The sequence below is a fragment of the Hemiscyllium ocellatum genome, chromosome 11 (genome assembly GCF_020745735.1).
Source record: "Hemiscyllium ocellatum isolate sHemOce1 chromosome 11, sHemOce1.pat.X.cur, whole genome shotgun sequence".
Classification (NCBI taxonomy): Eukaryota; Metazoa; Chordata; class Chondrichthyes; order Orectolobiformes; family Hemiscylliidae; genus Hemiscyllium; species Hemiscyllium ocellatum.
The window spans coordinates 65,705,306-65,731,238 of record NC_083411.1 but is presented as its reverse complement, the minus strand read 5'-3'; the positions used below and the strand labels follow the sequence as shown (position 1 = coordinate 65,731,238).

Below are 25,933 nucleotides of genomic sequence, written 5' to 3'. Positions count from 1 at the left end.
GTAGCACTGGGATGCGAGGGGCTAAAAGCTAGACAAAGAGAACAATAGATCAGAAGGTGCTTTCTCCAGTGAGCAGTAAACATCTCACTGTATTGTGTACGTCTCTCTCTCAGTAAAAGCTTATATTTTGAATCAGATCCAGTGTTTCTCTCCTTCAAACGAACACCGGGGACGGTAGCTCCGTCCTAACAAGGTCGAGAAATGGGTGTGGTGTATATGGACTTCAGCAAGGCATTTGATAAGGTTCCCTATGGTAGATTCATTCATAAAGTTAGGAGGTATGGGTTACAGGGAGATTTGGTTGTCTGGATTCAGAATTGGCTGGCTGACAGAAGGCAGAGAATGGTTGTAGACGGAAAGCATTCTGCCTGGAGGTCAATGTTGAGTGGGGTCCCACAGAGCTCTGTTCTTGGACCTCTGTTCTTCGTAAATTTTATAAATGATTTGGATGAAGAGGTTGAGGGGTGGGTTAGTAAATTTGCAAATGACACAAAGGTTGGAAGTACTGTTGATAGTATCGAGGGCTACTGTAGGTTGCAGCACCTCATAGACAGGATGCAGAGCTGGGCTGAGAAATGGTAGATGGAGTTCAATCTGGATAAATGCAAAGTGATGCATTTTAGAAGGGGAAGGTTGAACTTGAATGCTGAATATAGGATTAAAGACAGGATTCTTGGCAGTGTGGAGGAACATAGGGATCTTAGTGTTCAAGTGTATAGATCCCTCAAAGTTGCCACCCAAGTGGATAAGGTTGTTAAGAAAGCATGTGGTGTTTTAGCTTTCATTAACAGGGGGAACGAGTTTAAGAGCCGCGAGGTTTTGTTGCAGTTCTACAAGTCCCTGGTGAGACCACACTTGGAATATTGTGTCCAGTTCTGGTCGCCCTATTATAGGAAAGATACAGAGGCTTAGGAGAGGGTGCAAAGAAGGTTTACCAAGATGCTGCTTGTCTTACAAAGAGAGGTTGACTAAGCTCGGATTTTTCTCGCTGGAGATTAGGAGGAAGAGAGGTGACCTGATTGAGGTATACAAGGTAATGAGAGGCATGGAGAAAGTGAGGACTGCAGATGCTGGAGATCAGAGCTGAAAATGTGTTGCTGGAAAAGCGCAGCAAACAGGCAGCATCCAAGGAGCAGGAGATTCGACGTTTCGAGCATGAGCCCTTCTTCAAGAATGAGGACAGTGTGCCAAGCTGGCTAAGATAAAAGGTAGGAAGAGGGACTTGGGGGAGGGGTGTTGGAAATGCGATAGGTGGAAGGAGGTTAAGGTGAAGGTGATAAGGTGAGGGTGATAGGCCGGGTTGGGGGGGGGGGGGGGGGGCGGAGAGGTCAGGAAGAAGATTGCAGGTTAGGAAGGTGGTGCTGAGTTCGAGGGTTGGGACTGAGACAAGGTGGGGGGAGGGGAAATGAGGAAACTGGAGAAATCTGAGTTCATCCCTTGTGGTTGGAGGGTTCCTAGGCGGAAGATGAGGCGCTCTTCCTCCAGCCGCCGTGTTGTTATGGTCTGGCGATGCAGGAGTCCAAGGACCTGCATGTCCTTAGTGGAGTGGGAGGGGGAGTTGAAGTGTTGAGCCACGGGGTGGTTGGGTTGGTTGGTCCAGGTGTCCCAGAGGTGTTCTCTGAAACGTTCCGCAAGTAGATGGCCTGTCACCCCAATATAGAGGAGGCCATATCCCTCATGAGAGGCATGGATAGAGTCAACAGCCAGAGAGATTTCCCCAGAGCAAGATTGACTGGCACAAGGGGTCATAGTTTTAAGATTTTAGGAGGAAGGTATAAAGGAGACGTCAGAGGTAGGTTCATTACGCAGACAGTTGTGAATGCATGGAATGCATTGCCAGTTGTGGTAGTGGAAGAAGAGTCATTAGGGACATTTAAGTGACTGCTGGACATATACATGGATAACAGTGAGTTGAGGGGTGCGTAGGTTTGGTTATTTTATTTTACATTAGGATTAAACCTTGGCACAACATGGTAGGCCAAAGGGCCTGTTCTATGCTGTACTTTCCTATGTTCTATGTAATCACACTTGCATTAAATTTAGGATAAAGCTACAATTATGATTTTCCAGTGTAGCACACTTGCATGCACTGGAAACTTTGTATATGAAGACACAGGGATCATCTTTGTAGACAGAAAAACTGTGTATGAGCTCTGCCCCGAGTCAAATGAACAGAATAGATGACAGCCATTAACTCGGGCAATGCTCTGGCCAATCTATCAACCTCCTGGTTTAAATTTAAACAAAATCTGCCAGGTAAATGTCAAATAGCTCTCATGGGCACATCCCTCAGTGTAACAACTCAATCAATCAGAGTTCACTTGTCAACCAATCGGAATGCACCTCTCATTCAGCATCTGTTATTTTCCACTAACATAAAACAAATGTTGGAAATCTGAAACAAAAGCAAAAATTTCTGGAGAAACTCAGCAGGTCTGGCAGCATCTATGGGGAGAAAGCAAAGTCAATGATTCAGGTCCAGTTCTGAAGAAAGATTGCTGGACCCAAAACATTAACTCTGCTTTCTCTCTGCAGATGCTACCAAACCTGCTGAGTTTCTCCAACAATTTCTGGGTTTTTTTTGTTCCTGTTATTTTCCCTTCACTTTAGTATTTCTTGCAAATTTTCAGAATGAATGGAAGACAGGAAGTTTTGACTTAATGTTTCTTTTGTCAGCATTAATCAAAGTCTGTCTTACTAATGTACTTACTCCCAGTATTGCTCACACGGACCCTGGTGAGGAATGGAGATTTCTGATCCAATTAGGCAAGTGTTATTATACGTCTGCAGCCATGTTGTATTAATGACTTCAAAATATCCATCATCCAGAGTAAGATTGCAAAATGGATCTAGAAAATGTTGAATGTGTTTTAGAACTTTACTGCTCCTTGTTGAACAATGCTGCCATTTCTAGTGGTACAATCAGGGTCTCTGGGCAACCCAACCCAACCTCATCCATTACATAAGGTAGAATCAGAGGCATAGACTGAGGTAGGAATATATAAAATGAAGAGCCTCTCTTCTTCCCAGTGTCCACTCATTGAATCCAGGGTAGGATGGTTTGAGGACGGCCTTTCTTGCCAGACGTAAATTGACTCCCTAAGAGATGTCTTAAATGGGTATGCTGGCTGCCATTGGCATTCTTATGTATGTGTTGAAGGGTGGGGGTGGGGAAGCGGCACAATATGTGGGTTCACTCTATCTGGTCTGTTGTTTCCTAGGAGGGTAGATTTTCAGGTGGGTGCCCAATAGAGGTATCCAATGACATAGAAGAAAATTGCATTGTTCAATTACTGGCTTCCATAAAGTGTTTGGTACTAGTGGTAGATGCAAGTGGCCCAAAAGCTCCCTTAACACACAAATAGGTACATCAACAGTGAAGGTTCCCACTTCATGAAGATGCATCCTATGACACTCAATAGCATATCCTGCATGTGAAAGAAATCACACAGGGACTGAGACACAATGTTTTTTGTTGAACACCAGTCTGCAACAGCACAGAGAATCACTAAATTATTATAGCACAGAATGAGACGATGCAAACTGTTGTGAAAATCCAAATTAGAGTTTCACCTAGTTCCTCCACTCAGTAGCTCTGAACTCCTTCCTTTTCAAACAATGATCGATCTCCCATTTGAATGTCTTGAATAAAAGTAACCTCCACCACACTCTCAGGCAATACATATGCAATCCTAACTTCTTGCTGTGTGGATAAAAATTTCCATTGAGTCACCATTGGTTGCGAATGGTTTTAATTGGCCCTTCATTCTATCCAGACTGTACACGCTGGGTACATGTACTGAGCTCCCTCCGTGTATTCCACATCATTAGTTCACACTAATGACAGCATCATTTAGGGATTTTAAGAAAAGTGTCTCATACACCATGTTTGAAGCTGACAGAAATGTCAGCATTGTGGAGCACAAACAGAAGAGACAAATGAGTAAAGAACTTTCTACATGGGCGCCAAATGTGTCCCTTCAGATCCACTTGGTCTGTGCTAGCCATGTAATTGTTAATGTATTCAGACTCACTCAGGAAGGACCAGCCAATCACTGAGCTTTCAGACATCCCATCCCTCAAAGACGATACCCCAGCCTCCTTACTCAGTCTGGTCTATAAGCTTAAGTCTCAAACTCCCTGGTCTCAATCCCTCACACATTAACTCAGATATTATATTGACACATTTTTTAGGTATTTTCATGACTATATTTTCATATCCACATCTTATGAACAAGTTCTAACTCTCAATATTTACAATATACATATCTATGCTATACCATTATTATAGATTGCAGTGGTTCACCACCACATTACTAAGGGCATTTGGGATAAACAATGAACATTGGCATAGACAGTGGTGCCCACATCCCTTGATCAGTTTGTTCAGACATTTATGACACACCTCTGGGGGGGGGGTTAGAAATTAACCTTGTGGGTCAGAGGTTGGGGCAATACCACTGTCAAAAGCCATGTGATAAGCTTTCATTAATGGATCAGAAAATGAATATTAATCCTGATAATTAATTACTTCTGATTCCCTAACTCCAGTACGATCACTTTCCAGGCTTCAAAACTTGTGAATTGTGTTTTATAATAAAAAAAAGATTGAGAGTAACTTCCTGGACCCATGCACAGGGTCACAGACAGGAATGTGAGTCCAAAATGCAGATATATGGAAATTAAAAGGTATTATTTAAATCATGAATTTCTTGTTTTCCAAGACTCACACCTTCCCTTAAGAGGCAAAATGCAGCAAGAATATGTACATAGTCGGCTGACTAGAAGAGCACCTCCCAATGTATTGAATAAGGGCAAACACTGTTGTAAGTCATTGGCTATTGGTACTTAAAATTGACACCAGTTGCAGGTCATACATTGGTTTCCTTGACTCAGAGGGAAACAACTTAAACATTTTTGAAATAAAATAAGATCATAAGGCTATAAGAGATAGGAAGATCATTATGCCTTTCAACCTATCAAGTCTATTCCACCATTCAATCATAGCTGATATGTTTCTCAACCCCATTCTCCTGCCATCTCCCCATAACCTATGATCCCCTGACTAATCAAGAACCTATCTTTCTGTCTTAAATATATTCAATGATTTGGCCTCCATTGTCTTCTGCAGAAATAAGTCCCACAGATTCACCCTTCATCTCAGCTCTGAGGCTTCGTACCATCACTCTGAGGCTGTGTCTCGGGTCCTATCAGACTCTATATAGGCCTTTTAGTATTTTGCAAGTTTCAATAAGATCCCTCTCATCCTTCTGAATCCCATCAAGTAGAAACCCGAAGTCCCTAACTGCTCCTCCTATGACAAGCCATTCATCCCCATGATCATTCTTGTAAGCCTCCTCCTCCTCCAATGCCAGCACATCCTTCCTTAGAAGCAGAGCCCAAAACTGCTTGCAATCTGCCAAAAGTAATCTGAATAGATACTTTACGATCACAACAGTATATTCCTGCTCTTGCATTTTAAGCCTTTTAGAATAAATTCTAAAATTGCATTTGCCTTCCCAGCACCCAACTGAACCTGCATATTCACATCAAGAAAATCCTGAACTAGGACTCTGAAATTCCTTTGTGCTTCTGATATCCGAAGACTTGCTCCATGTAAAAAATATTCTGCGCTCTACTTTTCCAACCAAAGTGCATAATTCCACACTTGCCACAGTGTTCCATCTGCCACTTCTTCATCTACTCTCCAAGTCTTTCTGCAGCCTCCCTACCTCCTCAACATTATCTGTCCCTCCACCTATCTCTGTTTAACACACATGTTGTTCTGAAACTTGTTGCTACTCTCACTCCCATTTGTAAAACCAATGACGTTTGAAATCTGCGTCCTGGTCCTGATCTTCAAATTTCCTTTCAGGCTCAAAATCCAGCATCCAATCTCATGACCCCTAATCCTAAAGGTCAAGGAGTGAATGTAAATCATTCATTGTGTTACTGATGACATTGAATGAAGATTTTGAGGGAGATGAGCCTGAGATGAAAACAAAGAGAAAAACTGAACTCTGTACCAGACAGTAGTAATGTAGGTACTGATAATAAAAGGTTGAAACTACCTTAGCTTCCCTACATCTACAATCCAGGTAGAGTAAAGCAGTTGAGAATGACCAACAGTGACAATACTGGGCGGCACGGTGGCAAAGTGGTTAGCACTGCCGCCTCACAGCGCCAGGGACCTGGGTTCAATTCCCGCCTCAGGCGACTGACTGTGTAGTTTGCACGTTCTCCCCGTGTCTGCGTGGGTTTCCTCCGGGTGCTCCGGTTTCCTACATCTACAATCCAGGTAGAGTAAAGCAGTTGAGAATGACCAACAGTGACAATACTAAAGGAGAGATGATTTTCTTTGAAGCATCTCTCTTGCCTGTAAGCAATTATTATTGACAATCCTTCACTTCAGTGACTCAGTGACATCATCCTTGGAGCTGGATCCTGTCCAAGTCTCTCTGCTGTACAATCACAATGAAGTTGGTTATCGAAAGCATTGGCTACTTTTCTTATGACAGATCAACAGAATAAAATATGAACAGTCACGGAATGTCCCCAGTCAAAGTGAACACTGCACCTTTGGGAGTCCTGCTGCATGTTTCATCTGCTCCCCACCAACTGAAGCAGTCTGCCCATGGTAGGGGTGATTGGAAGGAAGCAAACAGGTAGTACAGACTGTAACCAATAATGCAGGCATAGGAAATGTTGGCAATTACGATCAGAAGGACCATGGTGACTCCAACACCTTAAAATTGAACAAAGGAAAAAGAGCTTAGAAACAATACTGTTTATTTGAAATAAAATTGTTCTCTTGAATTCAATTGCAATGTATTTCCAACTAGAATATGTTTAATGTTATTTGAGAGAGAGAGAGGGAGACAGTGTTTTGAAATAAGGCAGCCATGGGTGACTGATGTTGCTTCTCTCCAGTCTGAACTTAGAAAGTTGAAAATAAGCCATCAACTTTATTATCCCTGTTTTGAATATAAGCACAGGTCATCCTCAGAGTTCAGAAATTATGATAAAGTTACAGACAATTAGGTTCAGAATCTAAACAAGAATTGGACAAGAGAATATTATTCTGTTGTTACAACTATCCCTCTAGTATTGTCATTGTCTTAGTGGCTGTTAGATTTGGTCAGCATTTCCAACAATGTTCAGCTAAAATTGTTGAGTGGATGATCCACCTTGGCCTCATCCGACGGTCGCCAGCATCACAGATGCCAGTCTTCAGCCAAATCAATTCACTCCACTTGGTGTCAAGAAACAGTTAGAGTCACTGCATAGTGCAAGGGATTTGGGCCCTGACAGCGTTACAGCAACAGTACTGAAGAGTTGTGCTCCAGAATTCATCGCCAAGCTCTTACAGTACAGTAAGAACACTGGCGTATACCTGACAACATGAAACATTGACCAGATATGTTCTGGACACAAAAGCCAATTACTGCCCTAACAGTCCACTCTCTCAATCATCGGAAACAACCTGCTCAGTGACACCCAGCTTGTGTTCCTCCAGGGTCACTCAGTGCCTGGCCTTGGTTTAAACAAAACAGCTGGATTCCAGAGGTATGGTGGAAGTGACAGTCCTTGACATCAAGGCCGCATTTGCCCGTGTGTGGCATCAAGAAGCCTGAGCAAACTGAAATCAATTAGTGTCAAGGGACAAACTCTTCACTTGTTCGAGTCATACCTGGAACACTGAAAGATGGATATGGATGCCGGAGGCCAGTTATCTCAGCTCTAGGACATCTCTGGAAGAGTTCATCAGGCAAAGTCTTAGGGAGAATTGTAAGGGATAGGATTTATGAACATCTGGATAGGAATAATGTGATCAAGGATAGTCAACATGGTTTTGTGAAGGGTAGGTCGTGCCTCACAAACCTTATTAAATTCTTTGAGAAGGTGACTAAGGAGGTGGATGAGGGTAAAGCGGTAGATGTGGTGTATATGGATTTTAGTAAGGCATTTGATAAGGTTCCCCATGGTAGGCTACTGCAAAAAATACGGAGGTATGGCATTGAGGGTGAGTTGGAGGTTTGGATTAGGAATTGGCTGGCTGGAAGAAGACAGAGGGTAGTAGTTGATGGTAAAGGTTCATCTTGGAGTACAGTTACTAGCAGTGTTCCGCAAGGATCTGTTTTGGGACCATTGCTGTTTGTCATTTTTATAAATGACCTGGAGGAGGGGCTAGAAGGCTGGGTGAGCAAATTTGCGGATGATACAAAAGTCGGTGGAGTTGTTGACAGTGAGGAAGGATGTGGCAGATTACAGCGGGATATAGATAAGCTCAGAGCTGGACAGAAAGGTGGCAAATGGAGTTCAATGTAGGTAAGTGTGAAGTGATTCACTTTGGTAAGAGTAACAAGAAGATGGAGTACTGGGCTAATAGTCGGATATTTGGTAGTGTGGATGAGCAGAGGGATCTTGGTGTCCATGTACACAGGTAAATAGTGCTGTGAAAAAGGCATATGGCGTACTGGCTTTTATTGGTAGAGGAATTGAGTTCCGGATTCCTGAGCTCATGTTGCAGTTGTATAAGACTCTGGTGCGGCTGCATCTGGAGTATTGTGTGCAGTTTTGGTCGCCATACTATAGGAAGGATGTGGAGGCACTGGAACGGGTGCAGAGGAGGTTTACCAGGATGTTGCCTGATATGGTAGGAAGATCGTATGAGGAAAGGCTGAGGCACTTGGGGCTGTTTTCATTGGAGAAGAGAAGGTTTGGGGGTGACTTGATAGAGGTGTACAAGATGATGTGGGGTTTAGATAGGGTTGACCATGAGAACCTTTTTCCAAGTATTGAGTCAGCTATTACGAGGTGGCATAGCTTTAAATTAAGGGGTGGTAGGTATAGGACAGATGTTAGGGGTAGATTCTTTACTCAGTGAGTCGTGAGTTCATGGAATGCCCTGCCAGTAGCAGTGGTGGACTCTCCCTCTTCATGGGCATTTAAACGGGCATTGGATAGACATATGGAGGATAGTGGGCTAGTGTAGGTTAGGTGGGCTTGGATCGGCGCAACATTGAGGGCCAAAGGGCCTGTACTGCACTGTATTGTTCTATGTTCTAGGTTAGTGTCTGAGGTCCAACCATCTCTAACTGTTTCATCAATGATCTTCCCTCCACCATAAGGTCAGAAGTAGGCATGTTCACAATGATTGCACAATGTTCAGCAATATTCGCAACTCCTCAGATACTGAAGAAGTCCTGAACAATATCCAGGCTTGGGCTGACAAGTGGCAAGTAACACTCCTACCACCCAAATGCCAGGCAATGACCATTTCCAACAAGAGACAATCTAACCACTGCTCCATGATATTCAATGGTGTTACCATCAATGAATACCCCCACAATCAATATCCTTGTTGTCACCATTAACCAGAAACTCAACTGGACTTACTATACAAACACAATGGTGACAAGAGCTGGTCAGAGGCTAGGAATACTGCAGGAGTAACTCACCTCCTGTCTCCCCAAGCTTGTTATCATCTACAAGGCATAAGTCAGGAGTTTAATTGAATATTCCTCACTTGCCTGCTCCAAGAGCACGCCAGAAGTTTGACACCCTCCAGGACAAAGCTGCTTACTTGATTGGCAAAACATCTACAAGCATCCATTCCCTTCACACCGATACACAATTGCAACAGTTTGTGCTACCTACAAGATGCACTGCAGAAATTTACCAAGGCTCCTTTGAAAGCACCTTCCAAACCCAGGACCACTTCCATCTAGAAAGACAAGGGCAGAAAATACAGGGGAATACCACTACCTGCAAAAATCCCCTCTAAAATGATCACCATGCTGACTTGGAAATATACCATTGATCCTTCACAGTCACTTGGTCAAAATCCTGGAATTCCTTTCCAAAGGACATTGTAGGGAAACCTACAGCGCATAGACTGCAGAGGTTCTAGAAGGCAGCTCATCACTACTTCTCATGAGTAACTAGCGATAGGCAATAAATGCTGGCCCAGCCAGAGAAAACAAGTTCCTTGAACGAATAAGAAAAAAGCTCATTGAAGAACAATCTCAGCAGGACTTATACATTTAGTGGTAAGGTCTTGGGGTCTGTTGCTGAACAAGAGACCTGAACAAAGAGTGCAGGTTCATAGCTCCTTGAAAGTGGAGTCGCAGGTAGATAGGATAGTGAAGAAGGCTTTTGGTATGCTTTCCTTTATCAGTCAGAGTATTGAGTACAGGAGCTGGGAGGTCGTGTTGCGGCTGTACAGGACATTTGTTAGGCCACTGTTGGAATGTTGTGTGCAATTCTGGTCTCCTTCCTATTGGAAAGATATTGTGAAACTTGAAAGGATTCAGAAGAGGTTTACAAGGATGTTGCCAGGGTTGGAGGATTTGAGCTATAGGCAGAGGCTGTACAGACTGGGGCTGTTTTCCCTGGAGCATCGGAGGCTGAGGGGTGACCTTATAGAGGTTTACAAAATTATGTGAGGCATGGATAGGATAAATAGACAAAGTCTTTTCCCTGGGGTGTGGGAGTCCAGAACTAGAGGGCATAGGTTTAGAGTGAACGGGGAAAGATATAAAAGAGACCTAATAGGCAACTTTTTCTTACAGAGGGTGGTACATGTATGAAATGAGCTGCCAGAGGAAATAGTGGAGGCTGGTACAATTGCAACATTTTAAAGGCATTTGGATGGGCATATGAAAGGAAGAGTTTGGAGGGATATGGGCCAGGTGGGGCTAGATTGGGTTGGGATATCTGGTCTGCATGGAAGGGTTGGACCAAAGGGTTTGTTTGCAGGCTGTACATCTCTATGACTATATACCTTGGCACCATTGATAAGTACCAGAGTTGGTTTTAGCTCCTCCCTCGTTTCCTCAATGTCTATTTCATTTGAGGGTTTAATCCCACACCTGATGTCCAAGTGAGCATTCTTCCACCTAAAAACTAACCACTGAAACATTGAACTCCATCAACTATTAACTCGCTGGGTCCAGACTTGACCCAATGTGTAGTATGCAGTTTGGTTTTTTTTTTACCAAGGATTGGGAATCAGTGACAGGATCCTTGGTTTGTGTTTTCCAACTTAAACTGAGGGCACAGGTTCAGCTCCAGAGTTCTCACTGCAGCTCATAACTAGCTGCATTGCTAACCCATATCTTGTGATTTAGCTTTAATTTAATTCAAAGTAGAACAGCAACTGCTGGTGTGAGTTTATCTTCAGCAGGATGTTTTACCAGATGTGACAATGCTTATGTGATCCCCAATAACATAAGAAACTGAGTGTGAATATCATGGGTTTGAAGAGACTGTTAAACATTTGTTACAATTAACTATTGCAAACAAGTGGTACACTCCTAAGGCAAAATAGCATCTGGGCTGATATTTTACAACAGAATAAGGATAACTTTTCCAAAACAGATATACATGGTTGTGCAGAGGCACATGGAATTAATTTGACAATTATGCACACAGGTAAGACAGAGTTTAAAGATTAATGTTTAAAAATTCAATGTAATGTTTTGAAAGTTTGACAATTTTTCCTGACTTGGTGGATGTATGTCCACCTGGAAAGGTACTCATTGATCTCTGTTGCACTTGTTTGACAACTTGGTTAGTTGCTGCTGGTTGCTATTAATCAACCCTACCACACAACATCATCAGAGGGTTCAACTCTCAATCTCTTCATACAGGATTGGTCTGTCATAAATTGTTCAGAGCTGGCTTCTGTTCCTTTATCATGTAATATCATGAGCTGCAATACATTTCTGTGACCTGGGCTGGTTGCATATTTTAGAAACCATTGCTGGTATCCAAAGATTTGTATTTCTAACTCTCACTCTCTGCCCAGTGAGCAATTTTGGAGATTCTTACTTGGGACACCAAATAACCTAAAAATACCACCATTGTGTCAGTGACACTTGTACTCATTTTGCTGCTAATTCACCAAACAAATGGGTGATTTAGAGAAGTAATCTGTCACAAGGAAGTAATCTCCCCATACAATATGAACAGCTCTGTTGCTACTTTGCTGAAGAATTGGATGAAATATCATATGGATATAGAGTCTCCCACTGTTTATATATTGCATTCGTGAGTCATTGAATATCCCGATTCATCCCTGGATTGTTATGCCAATCATTTTGAACTTTCAATACTCATACGTTCCTGTGGTAACATGGGCATGATTTGAAACTGCGCCCAATGAAAACAATTCACATTGTCCAAAGTATAACATGTCAGCCTTGAGAGCACATTTAATTTCATAGTTTAGGTGATCATGGTGCAGATCAAGATGAATATCTTTGTATTTTGGATAAGCTGTTCTGTAAATCATATGCAATCATCTTGGCTACCTGGCTTAATTACTACTTCAAAGTTATAACTTTGCCAATTCTTGACTAATTCAATTGCACCATATGTGACTTGTTCTGCCATGGTGGGTGTGGTTTGAATGTCATGATTTGAGACTGCACTTAGATCTGTACATACTGGTAACCATGTATCTGTTAGACTAAATATTTCAGGAAGCCAGTGAGAGTTTGCGCATTGACACTCATTGACAATACATACAATTGTTGATCTGCTGTCTCCACTGAGAGATGGTTTCTCATAGCCTGTACCATGGAACATTACTTGCTCAGGTGCATGTCATTGAGGCCATATAGTGGTTACATGGTAACACTAACTCCGGTGTTGATTTTAGCTTTTATCTTGTATCACACTGCCTTCTCAGGACACATGATATTAAAGAGCTCCTGATTGCTTTCTACTCCCAACACAGAGTGTGAGATTAACATCATGTAAAGCCTGCTCATTTTCTAAAATTTGCCTTTCATTTGGTTGACTCTGAACCTCATCAATGTGGTTGCCTTGGTGCACCTTGGTAACAGTTTCCTTGTTGCTGGTGATTTGTTATTACTCTATACTGTCATGTCAGTCGCTTGTTGGTTTAATGTAAGGGCCTGACTTGGCTTTTGGAAACAGATTTCCTGCACATAGCCATGTCCCTTGATGCTACAGATATCAAAAAATAGAGCATGGACTTTGGAGAAGTGCAACAAACTACTGCTATTGGAGCTTTTGTTGGTAGCAAAATAGTATTGGTAGCACCTAAAGCATGTAATCGTTGCTGGCCTGCTACGACATCTTCATAGATCTGTCTACCCTCAAGTAATAGGTCAAGGCTGTGGCCCTTCTTATTGCACAAATGTTTCTTCCAACTGACTTTAATTCATGTGAATGTGATAATCAACTCATTAATATTCTCTGGCCGTTCCTCTTCAGTAAAGTCACACTCATTCCCTTTGCAATGGCATCCTCCAACAAACTGGTGAATAGTCTCTTGAGGATTCTTGTCTATTTGAAATGATGTCAAGTCTGTTCATCCTGAAGTGAATTCTTATCTTGATCTGCTCTTCAAGATCTTTCCAAATCATATCCAGACTTTTCTGATCCACCCAGAAAAACTGTGCATGTTAATAATGTGAAGCTCCTCCTTGTCAAGTCATAAAATCCCTACGGAGTGGAAGCAGGCCATTCAGCTCATTGAGTCTGCATGACCCTCTGAACAGCATCCCATCCAAAACCAATCTCTTACCCTATCCCTGCAACTCTCCATTTCCCCTCGCTAATCCACCTAACCTACACATCCCTGGACGCTATCAGCAATTTAGCACAGCCAATCCACCAAACATGCATATCTTTGGACCATGAGAGGAAACCGAAGCACCTGGTGGGACCCATCTGAAATGGGCAGAATGTGTAAAATCCACATAGACAGTTGCCTGAGGGTCAATTCAAACCCAGATCCCTGGCAATGTAAGGCCACTGTACCTCCCTGAGTTCTGACAAGATTTTTAAGAGTTCTTTTCATGGCCTCACCTAGACCTTGATCTGCAAAATAGAACTGCATGAAGTTTTGGAACAGTAAAATCAGTGAAGGTGTTGCTGGATGCCAAATCCATACCAGTTTTGTTGCTATCCATGAGTTGGCCTTTACAAAAACACCAGCTTTTGCTGTGTGTCTCTGATATTTTTGTCTCTCCAAATTATACTGCTCTTTCCTTAAGAACAAAGACGTTTGTAATTGTCATTATGTATTAACTTCCATCAACCGAGCTTTCTAGGATTCAAGTTTTCTGTAATGCACTGGCCTTTGTCATAGCTCAAGGGCATTCTTTAGCATTTTAATTTGTTTTTATTACCAAGGAAATCTTAGAAATGTATTTTACCTTGAAAGAATTTGCATCCTAATGAAAATTAGAAATATGTTCCATTGTTCTCGTGCTTAATGCTCCATCTACAGATGTGTACAATTGTCTGTACTCTGAAAAACTGATGCTGTTTAAGATAACAAACTTCTCCCTATTCCAAACTGTCTGCTTCCAAAGTCATGCTGGACATCAATTTGTTTTCTAAATATGTACCTCTATGATGTCGTTAAGAGATAGTAACTGCTGTTGCTATGGTGTGAGTTTGCCTCCACCAGGGTGTTTTACCTGATGGGGCAATGCTTTTGTTATATAACACAATGTCAGAAACTGGGCATGATATTGTGGTATTGGGCAACCCAACAGACATTCATTACATTGCTCAAGCATACACATTTCTGAGCTAGTAGTTTGCTATTAGTTTACAATAGTTGGGCATGTTACTAGTCAAGTTTCCTGGAGATGGTGGTGTAGTGAAGGAGTCACTGGCTTGGTAGTCAAGAAGCTCAGGTTAATGCTCAAGGGACATGGGTTCAAATCTCACCACAGCAACTTGGTACAATTTACAAGGGCAGCACAGTGGCTCAGTGGATCGCTCTGCAGCCTCACAGCGCTAGGGACCTGAGTTTGATTCCGGCCTCGGACGACTGTCTGTGTGGAGTTTGCATAGTCTCCCTGTGTCTGTGTGGGTTTCCTCTAGGTGCTCTGGTTTCCTCCCACAAAACAAAGATGGGTTGGCCATGCTAAATTGTCTGTTGTGTTAGTCAGAGGGAAATGTATCTGGGTGGGTTACTCTTTAGAGGGTCAGTGTGGACTTGGTGGGCCCAAGGGCCTGTTTCTGCACTGTAGGGAATCTAATCTAATCATTCTTTAAATGATCCAAGGAAAAATTGACTCTGAAAAAACAATGAGATTTGGAGTCAACCATCCAGGTGAACTGAACACAATCACAATCACGCGCATTTAATGAATAAGAAACTAAACTAACATCAGTGTTAATCACTGACATATCTTGGTGTAACATAACAAAGTTTTCAAAGGGAATGACAGCAAGGCTCAGATACACTCTCATTTAATCACTCAATTATAACTAGTTTATTAATATGAATTAAACATTAAAATGCATTGAAATTGTTGCTGAGTTTTAATTATTCAATAATCTCTAACCTTGTAACATTGGTACAGATTTCCACACTGCAACAGGCCCGAGGCTGGCAAACTGTCCAAAGGAAGATTCCAAGAAAAATATTGGTATCCCAACAAGACCCAGCATGATTGAGTAGGGAATAAGAAATACACCTGGAAAATAGAATAAAAAGGTGAAACAGGGTCCATGGATGTGAATTCCCAACATACTCTGCAGTTTCAAGTGGATGGTAACAACAACTTTATACTAACAGAGAAACAGGCCTAATCTTTAGAATCTCTCCTCATAACCAAACCCCTAAAATCCAGGTTATCATTCTTGCAAAACCATGTTGTACTCCCTCCAAGGCCAATATATCCTCCCTTAGATGTAGTGCCCAGATCTTCCCACAGTACTTCAATTGTGGTCGAACCAGGGTTTTGTATATCTGCAGCATACTGTCTACATCCTTGTATTCATGTCCTCGAGGTGTAAAAGCCAGATTCCATGAGCTTTCTTCATTATTTACTGTACCTGTTTGTGGTACTTTAAAGGTCCATGCACCTGAAGCCCCAAGTCTCTTTTGGCATCCATTGTGTTTAACTTGATGCCATCTAGGAAGTATCCAGGTCGATACTATATCGGTCAAAATGGATAACCACACACTTGCTTACATTGAACTTCATCTGCTACATTTTTGCCCAATTACTGAGTCTATCAAGAACCCTCTGCAATTTTATGCTGTTGACTACATTGTCTACAACGCCCCCTAACTTTTGTCATCAGTATATTTGGATATATGATTTTCTATGTTATTATCCTAGTTGTCAATAACAAATATGAATAATTGAGACCCTAACACAGATCCTTACGGGGATACCACTGGTCACATCCTGCAAATTTCAGGACCTACTCATTATCCTTATTTTCTGGCACCTGCCACTCAACTAATTTCTGAACTATATCAGTAATTTGCCCTCAATTCCATCAGCCTCTACCTTAGTTAATAAGCTCTTATGTGCAATTTATCACATGCCATCTGAAGTCCATACAAACAACAACCATAGACATTCCCCTGTCCACTATCTTAGTCATGGCTTCAAAAAATTAAATGAGGTTTGTCAGGCATGACCTACTGTCCCTGATTAACTGAAGAAATTTGAAGTGCTCAGTTATTTTATCCTTAATTAGAGACACCAACCAGTGCCCCAGCACAGATGTTAGGCTAACTGATCTATAAATCCCTGATTTTCCTCTTTCGCCCCTGTTCTAAAGTGGAATAATGTCTGCAATTCTTCAGTCCAGTGGGACAACTCCTGTATTGAGGGAACATTGAAAGATTAGTAAGAGTAAGGTTAATTAGTAAGAGCAGAGTAGTAATCCCAGGATTGCTATTGGTGCCATTGTCTAGTGAAGCTAGGAACGGAGAGTGTGTGCAGCTAAACACGTGGCTGCAGAGCTGGTATAGGAGGGAGGGCTTCAGGTATGTGGATCTTCTGCAGAAGGTGGGACCTGTACGGGTTGCACCTGATCTTGAGGGGCATCAATATCCTGGGCAGGAGGTTTGCTAGAGATCTTCGGGAGGGTTTAAACTAGTTTGGCAGAGGGATGGGAACTGGAACTATGGATCAAAGGATGTGGATGCTGGTGAACAGGCAGATACAGCATGCAGAGAGACTGTGAGAAAGGATAGGCAGTTGATAGGGCAAAGCTGCAGTCAGTGTGATGGGTCTATTTTAATGCAAGAAGTGTCAAGAATAAGGGTGATGAACTTAGAGCATGGAGCTACAATGGAGCATGGAGTTTCTTGAAGCTACAATGTTGTGGCTATTACGGAGGCTTTGATATCACAGGGGCAGGAATGGTTGCTGAATGTTCCGGGATAGGAACAGAGATGGAGGTAAAATAGATGGGTGGGTGGCATTGCTAATAAGGGACAGTATAATAGTTGGAGAAATGAAGATTGTCGGGAATGGTTTGTCCACTGAGTCATTATAAGTGGAAGTCAGAAAAAGGAAAGGAGCAGTCACTTTATTGGGAGTTTTCAATAACACCCAATAGCAACAAAGGCATGGAGGAGCCGATTGTGAGGCAGATTTTGACAAGGTGCATACGTAACAGGCTTGTGTCGGGTGACTTCAACTTCCCTAATATTGACTGGAACCTCCTTAGCGCAAATAGTTTGGATGCAGCAGATTTTGTCAGGTGTGTCCAAGAAGGATTCCTGATTAAATATTTAGCTAGGCCAACCAAAGGGGAGGCCATTTGGATTTGGTGCTTGGTAATAAACCAAGCCAGGTGACAGATCTCTTGGTGGGAGAACATTTCTGTTATAGTGATCACAACTCCCTGACCTTTACTATAGTCATGGAGAGGGATAGGAGCAGATGGTATGCGAAAGCATTTAGTTGGGGAAGGGGGAAATTACAATGCTATTAGGCAGGAACCGTGAATCATAAATTGGGAGTAGATATTCTCAGGGAAATGTACAACAGAAATGTTGAGGTTGTTTACGGAGAACTTACAGCAAGTGCGGGTAGGGCCAATCAGGGATAGTGATGGGAACTTGTGCCTGGAGTTGGCATTTGGGGAGGTCGTTAATGAATATGTTGTATGAGTATTCACTAGGGAGAGGGACCTTATTGTTTGTGAGGACAGCGTGAAACAGACTGATATGCTCAAACAGGTTGATGTTAAGAAGGAGGATATGCTGCAAATTTTGAAAAGCATGAGGATAGATAAGTCGCCTGAACCAGACGGGATATACCTAAGTTTGCTGCAGGAAGCGAGGGAAGAGATTGCTGTGCCTAAAGTGTTATGACACAGAGGTGAACCTCTCTCTTCATTAAACCAAACACCCAGAGAAGCTCACCTCACCTCATATTTCTAATATTTCAAGAAAATAACATCAATTCATTCTTTAACTCTAAAAGGGAACATCAAGCAACAAATATTCACAACACTAAGGCCCCTTTTCTCTTAACTGCTTAATACCTGCCTCCAATGCTATAATATACTGTTCCAATAAAACATTTATTAAAATTACATCAAATCAATTTCAAAACCTTTCAGTGGCTGTCATCTTTGGTGTCTTTCTTCTTCCGGCTGAAGACCTCACTGGATCATCTTCTTTCTTTTTACTGTTAAGATGTTTCGTATGAAAGGTACCTTTGATACAGAGTATTTCAATGTCTTGGGTCTCTCTCTCTCTCTCTCGATTGCAGTTGCTCTATCTGATTTTCAAAATGGCTGCCTTTTTCATTTTCCCCCAAAATTGGATCATCAGTTTGATGTTGGTAAAACAATAAATTCAAACTGGATTGGGTTTTAGTATCCTGAGGCATAATTTAAACTGTTTGTTTAAATTGGATTTGTTGCCAAAACAGCAAACAATTCAGGTTTCCATTTCACAGCCAAATGTTATATATTTTCAATTTTCTAGTACACTCTGACACTGCTAGTTAAATCATATGACAGGTGCTTGTAAGCTCTCAGTGCAGAACAGCATTCACTCTTTCTTAAAGGTACAGGACATTACAACAGAAGTAATGATCTTCACATGCTCACTGGCTACTGGAGTAGTACCAGATGATTGGAGGGTGGCAAATGTCATTCCCTTGTTCAAAAAAGAGGAAATGGATAACCCTGGGAATTACAGACCAGTCAGTCTTACATCACTTGGTATTTGGATGATAGTAAAATGTAGGGTATGTAGGTTAGTTTGATCTTAGAATAGGATAAAAGGTCTGCGCAACATAGAGGGCTGAAGAGCCCGTACTGTTCTATGTTCTATCTGTGTATGACTGTGAGCGTGAGGAGTTAGAAGGGGAATAAAGTTATATGTTGATATTTGCCAGTTGTTCATCTGGGGTTGGAATACATTATCTCCTTATCTATTAATTTATTTATCAATCATAGATAGCAGTAGACAATCTTAAAGAATCACTGATTGATGATAAATTCAACCTTTACATTATAATATCAGTGTTTGGCACTTGTGCCTGGGAGATGATGTACAGGCTTTGTGGAGTTAGGGGTGAGTTACTTGCTGCAATATTCCTAAACTCTGACTTGCTCTTGTAACCAGAGTATGAGTCTAGTTCAGTTTCTGGTAAATGGTAACCCCAGGCTGTTGACAATGGGAGATTCAGTAATGGTCATGATAATGAATTTCACAAAATAATGGCTGGATTCTCTCTTGTTGGAGGGGGTCATTTCTGCCAATTGTGTGACATGAATGTGCTTGCCACTTGTTATCCCAAATCTGCATTTGAACATGGGCTGCTTCAGTATCTAAGCAATTGTGAATGGTGTTGAGGATTTGCAACCATGCACTTTCCTGGGGGCCAAAGAAGTGTTTGATCCTTGACACTCATTGATTCCAGTTTTGCTAGGGCTCCTGGATATCACACTCAGTCAACTGTGGCCTTGATGTCCACCGCTGTCACTATCTGGAGTAGAGTGGTGCTGGAAAAGCACAGCAGTTCAGGCAGCATCCGAGGAGCAGTAAAATCGACGTTTCGGGCAAAAGCCCTTCATCAGGCAGACAGCTGTATTCCTGATGAAGGGCGTTTGCCCGAAACTTCGATTTTACTGCTTCGCGGATGCTGCCTGAACTGCTGTGCTTTTCCAGCACCACTCTACTCCAGAATCTGGTTTCCAGTATCTGCAGCCATTGTTTTTGCCCAGGGCTGCCACTATCACCTCCTCTCTGGAATTCAGCTCTTTTGTCCACGTTAGAACCAAGGCTGTAATGAGGTCAGGAGCTGAGTGGTCCTGGCGGAATCCAAACTGGGCATCACCAAGCAGGTTATTGCTGAGCAGGTGCTGCTGGATAGCATTGTTGACGACACCTTCCATCACTTCACTGATCATCGACTGATGGGGTGTAATGGGCCGGGTTGGATTTGTCCAGCTTTTTTATGGATGCAGAGCATATCTGAGCAATTTTGACAATGATGAGTGGATGCTGATGTTGTAACTAAACTCGAAGAGCTTGGCTAGAGGTGCAGCAAGTTCTGGAGCACAGACGTTCAGTACTATTGCCAGAATGATGTCAAGGCCCATAGGTTTTGCAGTATCCAGTGCATTGAACTGTATTTTGTTATCTCATGGAGTGAATCAAATTGGTGAAGGCTGGCATCTGTAATGTTGGGGACAAGTAGAGAACATTGAGATGGATCATCCACTCAGCACTTCAGCCTTACCTTTTGCACTGATGTGTTGGGCTCTTTCATCATTGAGGATGGGGACATTTGTGGAGCCTCTTCATCCAGTGAGTTGTTTAAATGTCTACCACCATTCATGATTGGATGTGGCAGGACAGCAGAGTCTGGTTCAGACTGATTGGTTGCTTAGCTCTATCACATGCTGCTTATTGTGTTTGGCATGCAAGTAGCCCTGTTTAGTAGCTTCACTAGCTTGACACCTCATGTTTAGGTATGTCTAGTGCTGTTCCTGACTCCCCAACTTCACTGTCCATTGAACCAGGCTGATCCCCGGCTTGATAGTAATGCTTGAGTGGGAGAGATGCTGGGCCATGAGTTTGCAGATTGTGCTGAAGTATGTTTCTGTTGCTGATGATGGCCCACAGCGCCTGAAGTCTTAGTTGCTAAATCTGCTTGAAGTCTGTCCCATTTAGCTCAGTGATAGTGCAATACAACAGGATGGATGGTATTCTGAATGTGAAGGTGTAACTTCATCTCCACAAGGACTGTGCAGTATCACTCATACCAATACAGCCAGCAGATTGGTGACGATGAAGTCAAGTAAGTTTTTCCCTCCTATTGGTTCCCTCATCACCTACCACAAACCCAGTGTAGCAGCATTGAATTTCATCAGCTATTCCCTGGACCACTCTCCCAAACTGTCTAGATCCTTCTGCAGCCTCCCCACCTCCTCAGTACTACCTGCCTGTCCGCCTAACTTCGTATCATCGGCGAACTTTGCCAGAATTCTCCCTGTCCCTTCATCCAGATCATTAATATATAAAATGAACAGCTGTGGCCCCAACACTGAACCCTTCAGGACCCCGCTTGTCACCAGCTGCCATTCCGAATAAGAACCTTTTATCCCAACTCTCTGCCTTCTGTCAGACAGCCAATCCCCAACTTATGCCAGTAGCTTACCTTGAACACCAGGGCCCTCACCTTACTCTGCAGCTTCCTGTGAGGCACCTTATCAAAGGCATTTTGGAAGTGTACATAGATGACATCCACTGGGTTTCCCTGGTCTAACCTACTTGTTACCTCTTCAAAGAATTCTAACAGGTTTGTCAGGCATGACCTTCCCTTACTAAATCCATGCTGACTTGTTCTAATCTGACCCTGCACTTCCAAGAATTTAGAAATTCCGTCCTTAACGATGGATTCTAGAATTTTACCTACAACCAAGGGTAGGCTCATCGGCCTATAATTTTCCATCTTCTGTCTTGGTCCTTTCTTGAACAAGGGAGTTACAATAGCAATTTTCCAATCATCTGGAACTTTCCTGATTCCAGTGATGTTTGAAAGATCACATTCAGCGCCTCCGCTATTTCTACAACTCAATCCTCAGTCGATTGGCGAGGATGAAGTCAAGTATGTTTTTCACTCCTGTTGGTTTCCTCACCACCTACCACAGACCCAGTGTAGCAGTGAAGTTCTTTAGGACATAACCACCTTGATCAGTAGTGCTACTGCTGAGCCAGTCTTGATGGTCAATGTTGAAATCCCCCACCTAAAGGACATGTTGTGCCCTTGCCACCCTCAATGCTTCCTCCAAGTTTGTTCAGCATTGAGGAGTACTGATTCATCAGCTGAGGGAGGATGGTATGTGATAATCAGCAGGACCTTTTTGCCCCCTTTTTAACCTGAAGCCATGAGACTTCAAGGGTCTGGCGTCAATTTTGAGGACTCCCAGGGCAACTCCCTCCTGACTGTTCACTAGCTAGATAGGATGTCAGCTGGGCAGGAGGTCAGGTTGACAGTAGAGGCCAGCGGTCAGTTCTGTCGAGGGTGTGGAGTCACAGACAGACAGGACAGGGAAGAAGGCTTTTGGCATACTGTCTTTCATCAGTCAGGGCACTGAGTATAAATGCCTGGAAGTTATGTTGCACTTGTACAGGATGTTGGTGAGGCCACATTTGGAGTGTTATGCTCAGTTTTGGTCTCCCTGCTAGAGGAAGGATGTTGTTAAACTGGGAAGAGTTCAGAAGAAATTTACAGGGATGGTGCCAGGATGCAATGGTCTGAGTTATAGGGAAAGGTTGAACAACCTAAGACTTTTTTCTTTAGAGCTGAAGAGATTGAGGAAGTTTGTTATAGAAATGTATAATATCATGATAGGCATGGATAGAGTGAATGCACTCTGTCTTTTTTCCAGAATTGGGGAATCGAGGACAGGAGGGCATCGGTTTAAGGTTAGAGGGGAAAGAATAAAGGAGACCCTGAGGGGGACGTTTTGACGCAGAGGGTGGAATGCATCTGGAATGAGCTGCCAGCAGAAGGTTGATTACATTAACAACATCAAAAGGTATTTAGACAAGTACATAGATAGGAAAAGTTTAGAAGGAAATGGCTAAGTGCAGCGAAATGGGGTTAGCATGGATGGACAGTTTGGTAGGCATGGACCAATTTGGACCAAAGGGCTTGTCTCCGTGCTGTAGGACTCTATGACTCTATGTTAATGTTGGGTTGGGTTGGGTCACATTTGACTGATGCAAGGAGTTGCTAGGTAGATGTCAACTCAGATCTGATGGATGTGGGGGTTTGGAGCAGGTCTGGACATGGCAGGGGTGTTAGATTTAATAATCTAACTTTCCTGATTAATTATTTTACTTAAATTCATCAGTACCTTCTGAAATTTCCGATGTAAATAGAGACTTTTGGAGTGTTCCAAGAATCGGAGAATTGTCTAGTGGAAAATCCAGTTTCCTGGGCAATACCTTCAGAGTGTGCTAGAATGGGGATTCCACAGAATATTCATGGTGACTCATCGTCGACACCAAATAATGACTGGCCTGCGTAAAATCCTTGACTTTATATCATTATAATAAATGTCTGCTGGTTTCTCTGATAGCATGATATCCAGACTCAGTCTCTTATGTTATGGTGGATAATATATAAGCATATATATATACATTACTGGAGGCAAACTAAGATCGAAATGAAGGTAAGTAATAACTGTAATCCAGGAGATAATGAAGTTCATTGATAACTCACTGTGAGATGGTAAAGTAGGTACAGCAACTTTGTTTTAGCTAGCACCTTATCAATGGGTATTCCTGATAAACCGACCAAAATTATGTGTTCAATATTGTGATCCATCATGATGTCCGTATATTTCTGCTGTAAGCAAAGTCTAACAGTGATTCCACTAGCATGCTACAAAGACTGATTGAAACTTTATTCTTTTGTGTTTTCTATCCTTGTTTTAATCTTAACATCTGTTGATATTGCTGACAAGAACTTTATTATCTTAACTCCAAAGGAATCTTCCATAAAACTTGTAATGAATCAATCTATGCCTATTTAAACTGAAAATGTGGTCTACTCTGACTTGAACTAGACAAATGAAAAAGGGGCTACATGAGTTTTATTAATCTACTGTTTATTGAAAATGCTGGGAACAATCTGGGTCTTAATGACATTCTGTTGTGTTTTTAGAATTATTTCAGTTTTAGGAATTTAGCAATATAAAGTATTTAAAGGTATAAAAGTATAATGCTTTTTACTCCTGATGAGAAATGGGCCACAGATTCAAACTACAACCTGTAATGAGACAATCTGATTTGCTCAAAAGTCACTTGAATTAATTTCAACCACCACTTTGCACTTTAGTATTTAACTGTGCCATGTCCAGACTGTAACATTTCTAACCCCTGCACAATTGTTAGGATGTCAGAAAACACACAAGACCAGGCTATAGTCCAGCAGGTTTATTTGAAATCAGAAGCTTCTGGGATTCTGCTGCTTCATCAGGTGAAGGTTAAACCTGTTGGATCATAACCTGGAGTTGTTGCATTCTGACTTTGCCGACTCCAGTCAAACACCGGCACCTCCACATCAATTGTTACGATGGGAAGCACTGACAAGAGCAATATCCAAGCCAACAGTCCTTAAAGATCATTGAAATGCTCCCTCTGCATTTCTATCCCCTTAATTCAAATTCCAGACAGTACCTCCTCCATTTTTGTAAGCCAGGAAAGGGAATCTCCAGACATTGCCTAGACCCACAGCACAGCCAATCATCAAGAGCAAGTAGTCAGTCTTCGAGGACCAGTTACCTCTCTTCACATTTTCATCATTTCTGTTCACTGCTGGATTGGCAGCACTCTTGGGGCAAAGAAAGGAATTGACTAAATTAGAAAGTAGATTTTCTCAATCTAAACTTAAGCACTTAGTTCAACTCTTCCCCACTGTAAAAACATTTCTTCATTCCCCAGTTAACAGCAATCACTTAGTAGTTTGGAAACAAGACGGGTGACTGCAGTTCACAAAAGCTAAAATCCACAAAGAATCAGCACTTCTCAGGATTTTACATGAGTGTAATTTCATGTTTTGCTAAAATACTCACTGTATCTATTGGAGAGTGTGTTTCCTGTTCATTCTGTGAGAATTCAGATAAAGCCAACTCCCTCTGGTCCATCTTCAGACAGCCATGAATACTTTCTTCGCTTGCTCAGGAGCTGGATGTAAACCTTAAGGAGCAAATCTTGCCCGAAGATGTTCTATCTTTCCAAAATTCCAGGACTGTGATTAAGAACTGTTCAGCCTTTCACCAAGTAAATGACTGGTGAGAATGACAAGATGTGTCCAAAAGGGCAAGATCTAGTTGCTCAGGTCTGGGTGATGTCCACATTTCCTGACTATTTCTGATGCAATCTCCACACTAAAAATAATAGAATTTCAGGTTTGTTTCAGAATACTCAATGTCAGAATATATCTATTTTGCATCACATATTTCTCACCAATGCTTTGAAATGAGGAGGTCACACAATATAGAGAGAGGCCATGGCATGAATCAGCGTCTGCAGCTTTCACCGTGGGGTGGCTGTTACTCTGCACTACCTCAATGTTTCCAATTGACCAGGAATCTCTCCTACTATCCCTGCTGCCATACAATTATCAGAAAGATTCAAAGATTGACTATTGAGTGACCATTCAGATTGAGGCTGAATGCAGCGCCAATATTTTGAAGTCTTGAGATTTCAAAGGACTTTGTCAGAGTGAACCAGACACAGGGGATTTGCTGTTGGGAAAATTAAAAATCCCATTCAGTTCCCTCACAGTCAGCTGGGGCATCATGACCAGGGCCTCCAAGCCCTCCGTTGCTTCCTCTACCGATGTTCCCAACAGTACCCTTCCATCGACACTCTCATTCGTTTGGCCAAACTGGTCCTGACACTTAACAATTTCTCCTTCGAATCCTCCCACTTCCTCCAGACCAAAGGGGTAGCCATGGGCACCCGAATGGGCCCCAGCTATGCCTGTCTCTTGTTGGCTACGTAGAACAGTCCATCTTCCGTAATTACACCAACACCACTCCCCACCTCCTCCTCCGCTACATTGATGGCTGCATTGGCACCACCTCGTGCTCCCGCAAGGAGGTTGAGCAATTCAACAACTTCACCAAAACATTCCACCCTGATTTT

General features: G+C 42.4%; 1 protein-coding gene across 1 annotated transcript in view; it reads right to left on the bottom strand.

Moving 5' to 3' along the window:
* Positions 1–24,927, bottom strand: part of LOC132820045 (sodium- and chloride-dependent neutral and basic amino acid transporter B(0+)-like) — a 62,318-nt gene extending 37,391 nt beyond the window's left edge. The window contains exons 1-5 of the mRNA XM_060831965.1: positions 24,856–24,927; positions 24,461–24,614; positions 15,342–15,473; positions 6,578–6,745; positions 2,711–2,849 (exon numbers count right to left, since the gene is read on the bottom strand). Coding sequence (XP_060687948.1) covers positions 2,711–2,849; positions 6,578–6,745; positions 15,342–15,473; positions 24,461–24,614; positions 24,856–24,927 — 665 coding nt within the window. The remainder of the gene's footprint in view (positions 1–2,710; positions 2,850–6,577; positions 6,746–15,341; positions 15,474–24,460; positions 24,615–24,855) is intronic.
* Between the last annotated feature and the right edge of the window lie 1,006 nt (positions 24,928–25,933).